Here is an 8625-nt window from a genome sequence, read left to right as displayed (position 1 = left end):
CTGGACTTGGATGCAAATATTTTATACGAAAAGATGCATTGAGCTATGTGGTATAGCTTACCAATTCAGGTGCTTGAGCATGGCAAAGTCTCGGCCAAGCTTTTTAAAAATCTTCAGCACACAATTTGTATTTTTTTTATTTATTACAATAGATAGATAGAGTAGTTTAAAAAAATTAACCTAACTTAAATGGTATAGCACTGGTTGCAGGGGCCTATGGCTATGTTGGTTTACAATGGGTTTGTACCTTAATCTATTTAATGGCTTAATAATTGCCGTGTTTGTTATATACATTTGTCTTATTATTTTCAGATTTTTTGGTAAATTTGGTTGATTTGAGAAAAAGTATGAGTTTTTGTATGTTATCTGGGTTGGGTTAGCGATGCAAAATATGGCTTTTTTGGTTTGTAGGATGGATTATTATATGGCTTATTGAGATATCACCTTGGCAAAACGGGCAAATTGATATTGAATTTGGATTTAGGTACTGTTTGTGTGTCCTAGTCGAAGTCGTATTATTTTTACTTGGTGGAGTCTGGTCCAATTTTGTCGGGGTTGTTTAAGGTAATCGCAGGTGTGTGAGTTATTCGTATTAATTAATTGGTACCATTGACTGCAGTTTAATATTTTTTCTTTCTTTTTTGTCGCAAGTTCAGCTTTAAGATGTTTTTTTATGTCTGTGTTATTTATTTTTGGGGTGAGGATAAGCTAGTTGATTTCCTTTAATACCTGAATGGCCAGGAATCCACATTATTTTAATTTTAGGTGCATGTTGCGTTATTAGTGATCGTATTCTGTTGGGGTAAAAGTTGTTATTATTTGTATGTAGGATTGAAGATGTTGGTTTCCGTTGTAATGGCGAATGTTATTGTGCAGTTAATTTTTGAGCCGTCAGTGATTATGAAATAATGAGGGTTAAGGTTATTTTTTGTATTGGTCTGGAGATGTTTCTTGTTTCTTATGGATTATAAGTGATGTGTCTATTAGATTGGGGAGGATCCATGGTGGCCTGTGTTTATTAAGTGTTACTGGTTTGTAGGGTAGATTAAGTTCTAGGCTGAGTTTGTTTGGTCTATTATTAGTGTTATTTTGTTTTTTGATTTTTTATGTTTAACGAACTTGTAAATTGGTGTATTTTTCGAAAAAATTAGGTTTTGCGATATCTCGGCTATTTGAAGGTCTCGTCTCATTTCTAAAGAGGGAGTAATTGATTCGTAGAGTAAGTTATTTATTGGGGTAGAGCGATAGGCTCCGAGGGCTAGACGGATTGCGGAGTTGAATGGTGTTTTTATTTTGTTTAATGCTTTTAATGCTTTTGGGCGCATGGCCGTATAGAAACAAACCATACTCTATTTTGGCTATGACCGTTGAACGTCGAGATCTCAGGAACTACAAAAGGTAGAAAGTTGAGACTAAGCATACAGACTCCAGAGACATAGAAGCAGCGCAAGTTTGTCGATTCATTTTGTAATTTTGTAAATGTCTGGTGGTTCTGTCATGATTGTTGTTTAAGGCTTGAGCCTGGGCTAGAGGTCTTGGTGTTTTTGTTGTTGTGTTTTTTTTTGTTTTTTATGTGGTTGATATTTGTTTATGCAAAATTCTGCTGATAAGAATTTTGGATTTACGCAAAGCGAGACTTTAAACTGTAGTGGCACGACTTATCTCTTCGAATGTTGAAGTGATACTGTTCAGCACTCAATTGGTTCAAATCCTTTTGGCGAATATGGAAAGTTTGTTTCCACTTGACGCAAACGTCATCCGCACTTCAGTAGGAATGGAACGATGGCTTTGGATGCTGCTTTTAATTTTTGTTTTCTTCCCAGGAAATCTTTGGATAATTAGGTTAGGTTAGGTCGGAAGACCCTCACGGGGCCGCGCATAGGCCAATATGGCAAATAGCTGTCCGAATGTTTCTTAATGGACCTAGAGAATGTTTTCGCGGTTTTCGAAATCTTTTAGGATCGAGGTATTTTTCGCGAAGGCAAGTAGTTCGCCTGGCTTCTTCCTGGAGGCATCTTCTAGCGATGCCAGAACCGGAGCGCCTAGGTAGTTTATTCTTGCCCTTGTTAGAGCCGGACACTTGCAAATGAGATGCTCCAAGGTTTCAATTGCCTTGAATTCGTCACATTTCCGGCATTTGGCGTTATCGGTAATGCTGACGATACCAGTTTGACTGCGTGTGCCGCCGCTAGGCAGTGACCTGTAAGAATTCCCACAGTCTGCAGTCTTTCCTTGGAAGATGCAGCACGTAGTGGCTGAGTATTGCGTTCCGCTCTTTGCACATGATTTTTGAAACTTTGCAGGTGGTGGAAGTTCTTCTCCATCTGCTTTTGGCTCGTGTGTCGGCCCGTCTTTCCAGTTCGCTTCGGAGCGTTCTAAGGGAGACAGTAACGTTTTCTGATCTTTCATTCGCCAGTCCGACGCCTTCCTTTGCAAGTTCGTTTGCCGTCTCATTACCATCGATGCCCTGGTGGCTGGGAACCCAGTAGATCCGCACTGACGTGGTCGTGCTAGGGATATCTAGTGCCTCCTTGCTTGCCAGTACACTTTTGGAACTGACCGCTGACGATTGCATGGATCTTATCGCCGCTTGACTGTCTTCGAACAAGTTGACCGCTTCATGTGGGGGGTCAATGCTCTGCGCAAGCTCTGCCGCTTTCCCTATGGCGAATACTTCCGCGTGGAATATGCTGCATTGGCTTGGTAGTTTATACGACAGCCGCATATCAGGGTCTGTACAGTATATGCCCGCTCCAACTCCTTCTTCCATCTTGGAGCCGTCCGTGTATATATTGAGGTGTTGAGCATGGTGCTGACATGTTTTCCAGTCGTCTGGTCCCATGAATGTTGTTGTTCTTACATCCGGGCACGTTCTGGTGACCATGTAGTCAGATCTACCGCTCATGTCTCGACCAATTGAACTATGCCCGAGTCCTTGTAGAGACATATTCCCTGATGCAACTAGGCGTTGTGCAGCCTTTCTGCAATCATTTGCGCGTGAATGTCTAGGGGATCAACTCCAATTATAGTTTCGAGTGCTATTGTGAGGGTTGACCTCAGTGCCCCTGTTATCCAGAGCAGTGCCTGCCGCTGAGTTCCCTCCATGAGTTTGTTGTAAGTCGGCTTTTCCATAGCCTGCCAACACACTAAGACTCCATACATCAGAGTTGGACGCACCACAATCGAGCTGAGTGTCTATGAACAGACTCCCGCTTATGTCGTCAGCTGTTATCTTTGGGGCCTTCCTCTCGAATCTCTTGATCAGGTATTCTACCACCAGATTCCACAGGAGAGGCGACGGGACCCCGCCTTGCGGCGTGCCTCTGTGTGCTCCTTTCACCATGGATGCGGTGCCCCAATCGGATTGTACCCGTATACAGCTTAGAAGATTTCTTATCCACAAACTGATAGCGAGGGGCGTGTTGGCCGCTTCTAGGCGATCCATTATAGCGTCTGTGGTGTTTCGGATATATCCACAAACACTCCGAGAGCATATTTTTGGTTATGCAGGGCTTTCTCAATGGTGGCTACTAATGAGTGTAGTGCCGTCGTCACTGATTTACCTTTCGTGTAAGCGTGCTGATTGGATGACAGTAGTCGTCCCACATCGTTTCTGATGTATATGTCCAGCAGCTTTTCTAGCGTCTTGATTAAGAAAGAGGTGAGACTAATCGGCCTGTAATCCTTGGGGCTCATATGGCTGCACGTCCCTGCTTTTGGCAGGAAGACAATCCTAGAGGTCCTCCATTGGATAAGGATATAGCCCGTGCTTAAGCATGCTGTGAATATAGCGTGTAGCCACGGGGTGATCACTTCTTTGCTCACCTGTAGCACGGCTGGAAATCCATTCCATCTAGTCCCGGTGCTTTTATTCCCGCAAAGGAGTCTATAGCAATGGATAATTGGTTGTTTTTGTAGCGCGATTGAAGCTTAACTGTTGGATTTTTGTATTTGGTCCGATTTATATAATAAAAGTCCTGTAAATAAGAAGAGGGGTTATCTGTACATGCGTACAGATTCCCTTATTGTTTAACATATTTGCATACGTTAAATGTAATTTTACCTTTTTATTCGATTTCGCACCTTGTTTGATTTTTTGTTGGGAAATTTATAGCAAATCTCCTCGACCAGCTTTGGAAGTTCGAAAACTTTTATTTATATATAATCATTGATGGCTTACTCCACTATAGTATTGGTGAGCCAAATTCGTGTTCATTTTCTAACAATAATGAACGAATGCTCTGATACCATAATAGGAATAAAATTACGAAATAAATACGTTGTTTAGTTCAATTCTTCGTCTGTAATATCTTTAAGTAACGACAGAATCATTACAGCTTCTAAAAAAATTAAAGAGAAGAGGCCTACATAAACTTCGGGCTTCCTTGCCAATTTTTTTTTGCCTATGCCTTTACGATTTTATGTGTTATTAGGAGCAAGTCGTTAATTCGTTTTATTGTAAATGTTTGCATACATATGTATGTACATATATACTAATAATTAAAATATAAATATATAATACATTTCTATTATGCTGTGTACTTGCTTACATACATATGCATATACATATGTATGCGTGCATCCGAACAACATTCTGCGCAGAAATACTATTTCGAGTATTTTGGAGAGGATTGCCAGCAGACTAATCGAATCATTTTTTTTAAGCTTTACTTTTAATAAGAACTTAATTAATAATTTAAGCTTCAAATTGGCGAAGCTCTTGTTATGATTGGGTTCGGTTTAAGTTTGGTTTAGTGTGCGTATATGTATATATCCAGTCTTTAAATAAAATGGTTCAAAAGTTGTCTGTCAGTAATGTGTACAAACGAGACGGGAATAGTGAGGGCAACATCAAACTATAAAAGAAATGGCCGCCCCAGCATGCAAACTGCGCCATTGCACTTTTTCTGTATGTGTGCGTTTGTGTTTTGTTATCAATGCGTTAGAAAGGGACAGATAGTGAGTACTGGGATGTTTGTAATGGCGCACAGAACAGAGATGCGCACGCCATTGCTTTTTAGCTCTTCTTGATATCAATGCGTAAGAAAGGGACAGATTGTGAGCACTGGGAAGATCGTAATTGCGCACAGAACAGTGATTGCTATTCAGCTCATTTTGATCTATGCTTATAAACTATATAGGTTTTGAAAGCTTATGTTGGAATACCCCATTCCTATACAGAAATACCATTTCAGTTCAAACAAACGGTGAACGATAACAACCTTGCCGAAGCCCGTCGGCAGCTAAAAGACATAATGCCATTTAAGGGTGATCCAGAAACCCTCTACACCTTCATAAGCAGAGTGGACTACGTGATTTCACTCTACCAAACTAACGATGGGCGACAACAGAGGATTCTACTTTGAGCCATCGAAAGGAACTTGGATACACACGTAACACGATCTTTGGGACTTCCGAACGTCGAAGATTGGCCCTTAAAGCGAGACTAATAGCAGAATTCAAGCCCCAAACACTGAACTACAAGCTATTGGAGAACTTCAGGGAGATAAAGGATAAAGGAAATCTGAGGGCATTCTGCGAAGAGACGGAACGACGACGTCAAATCTTGATTTCGAAATTACATCTGGAAGAAAACCAATTAGAATTTCTTATTTGTCTTCAAGCAATAAAAGATTCCATTTAAACACTGATTAGAAAACTACCAATACAATTATATACTATTTTGGCTCAGCATGATATCACAGACTTAAGATCGGTAGTTACTGTTGCACAAAGTGAAGGAATTTATGAAGAAAATATTAACTTTTAATTAAATAAAATTCCGGAAATCCGTAATAAAAACTCAAATCCTAATCTGAATCCAAAATCGCACAAATTCAATACAAATACCCAAACTTAATATCGAATCTCAATCAATACATGCAACCATTTAGACCCACCTATTGACCGAAAATGAGAGTGAATGATGAGAGGAGACAAAATCAGAGTCGAGAAAAAAACGCTATGTATAGACTTCTGAATACCGTTCTATAATTGGTGGGATATTTATATATATTAAATTTATATTTGTTGATTTTAGGATTTGGTAAGAAATTAAACTGACGCTATAGGCAACGCCAACGCGTCCGTTTTTAATTATTCGTCTATTTGTAATAACAATTACTCTAATTACACGGGATCATTATGGTCGGAAATACCCTAACACGCGCCTGTCAGAATTTTCGGTTTCGTTTTCCGTCACCCCTTTTTTTTTGCATTTGCATTCAATTGTAAAAAGTGACAAGTGGTGTTTGTTTAAAACATTTTCAACATTAAATATATAAATCCGGTAAGTAAAGTTTTTCGTGTGGATAAATTAGCATAGCTAATGCATTCCAAACTGCATGACATTGCGAAAAGTCTTTAAAATACATATTTGTACATAAGCGCAAGAAATGTAAAGTGCTAAAAGAAAATATAAGAATGTGCACAGAAAAAAAACAATGGAATGCAATTGTGATGTTAATTTTATTTTAATTATAAAATATACCACGCCCAAGTCGAAATTAAAGTTAAAAATGGGCCGCGCTATTTTTTAAAGATAAGTTTTCATGCGCCTCTATTTTTATTTTGGCATACAATATTAAAAAAGAGTAGCATAAAAATTTTAATTTTGATTAATCGCACGAAAAAATCCACAACAAATCCACAACAATATAAAAATTTGTTGGAAAAAACCGCGTGAAAAATAAAGTCTTATTAAAATTGCGCCAAATAAAAATATTGTTTTAAAAATATTGCGCTTAAGGGGTCGTCTACCTTCGCGGTTTGAAAACATCGAATTTTGTTTTTTCATATTTCTAATGTAGACATAACTAAAAACATGCCCTGTGAAGGATTTGATCGAAAGCATGCTGGTTTACGAGATATCGAGGATCATGGCTGCAATGCCTATTTACATCGCTCATAAGCGTATCATTTATCTTTAAAAGCGTTTTCCCAAAAGTAGTGTTTATCAAAACGGTCGTCAAGATTTCTTCGAAACTATAGAAGATATCCTAAATCTGTAAAGCGTCACTTAATCACAAAACATCTGGCTATGGCATGACACAAAACATGGTCAAAAAGAGCTTTTTTTCATACCGCTGCCTTTTGTGAAATTTTCAAATTTTGATAAAAGCGCCTGTAATTCCATAGTCAACGTTCTTAAAATTAAGTAAAAAAATTTTTTTTGATTCAAGGTTCTGAATCTGAAATATCATTACGACCGTTTGACCTCGTTCCACCGGCAGTGGTGCATTCAACGACGCGCAAACGGCAAATTTCACGACAATTTCATCCGGTTTTTTTATATATTCTTTGAGTTTAAGCATTAAGTAATTAATCAGATAAAAAAATGTTGTTCAAATATCATGTGTAGTTTTTTTGCAATCCATCCTTGCATGAGAGGCCCAAAATTTGAGCGCGACGGTAGACGACCCCCTTAAGGAAATATAGCAATTAAGCCAAAATATGGTTTTGAACGCGACATTTTTAAAACAATATTTTTATGTGACGCAATTTTATTTTTAGTTGCTATTTGCTGTGGACTTCTTCGGTGGTAATTATTATATTCTATGATTATTTTATGATAGAGCTAATAATAAATTAAATAATATAAAAAATAATAAATAAATAAAAAAAAACAAGAGAGAACGCTATAGTCGAATTCCCCGACTATCTGATACCCGTTACTCAGCTGGTGGAAATGCGAAGGCGAGTCTTTTTTGCGGTTTGTGGGCGTTAAAGTGGGCGTGGCAAACAGTTTTTTGGCCAATCGATAGAACTTTACAAGACTAATACAAAAATGAAAAAATATCAAAACATTGTTCAAAAGTGTGGGCATGGCAGTTTTAGGCGGCTTGTGGTTTGCGTTAGAGTGGGCGTGGCAACATGAATCGACAAACTTGCGCTGCTTCTATGTCTCTGGAATCTCAACTTTTTAGCTTTTATAGTTCCTGAGATCTCGACGTTCATACGGGCGGACAGACGGACATGGCCAGATCGACTCGGCTACTGATCCTGATCAAGAATATATGTATATACTTTATATGGTCGGAAACGTTTCCTTCTGCCTGTTACATACTTTTCAGCGAATCTAGTAGTATACCCTTTTAGTCTACGAGTAACGTTTATAATAAATAACATTCAATTAAATACGAAAAAAAAGTAATTCTTTTGTCCTCATTAACTTAGCAAAGGAAGAAAATGGTTGGCTCTAAATGTATTAATAAATTAGCAGCTAAGGAAAGGGAAAAAATTATGAGGCGGTGTGCTCTAGAAAGGCCCAATCAAATTGAAAGCGAGGGTATAGGTGAAGTAGCAGGGCCTAGCACAACAGTGAATAGGAAATCTTTGGATCCACTTATGGGGGAAGATGAGATAGGAGCTAGTAATTTTGATGTAGGTAGCTTAGATGCACATGTTCGTGATAGCTCTGACTTAAATACACAGTTAAAAAGGTGCTATTTAAAGCATAAGCCAACACGAGGATGTGCCATAGAACTTATTGCTCATAAGTTGAAAATTAAGCCCTTTTATAAATTTAATTGTTTTGATAAACCCGATATAAGTAAAGTAGCGGGCGGCTCCTATTTACATATCGGTTTAGCAAAACAATTAAATAAACTATCAGTGTTTCCCCAT

At 38.4% G+C, this 8625-nt stretch overlaps 1 protein-coding gene across 1 annotated transcript; it reads right to left on the bottom strand.

The window, feature by feature from the left end:
* Positions 1-1923: 1923 nt before the first annotated feature.
* Positions 1924-2947, bottom strand: LOC122624991. Its single transcript, XM_043804801.1, has 2 exons — positions 2458-2947; positions 1924-2375 (listed from the first exon to the last, which is right to left on the bottom strand). The coding sequence occupies exons 1-2, from the start codon at positions 2945-2947 to the stop codon at positions 1924-1926; spliced, it is 942 nt and encodes a 313-aa protein (XP_043660736.1).
* Positions 2948-8625: the final 5678 nt, after the last annotated feature.

The sequence above is a fragment of the Drosophila teissieri genome, chromosome X (assembly GCF_016746235.2).
Source record: "Drosophila teissieri strain GT53w chromosome X, Prin_Dtei_1.1, whole genome shotgun sequence".
In the NCBI taxonomy this organism is placed as follows: Eukaryota; Metazoa; Arthropoda; class Insecta; order Diptera; family Drosophilidae; genus Drosophila; species Drosophila teissieri.
This window is presented reverse-complemented; position numbering and strand designations above follow the sequence as displayed.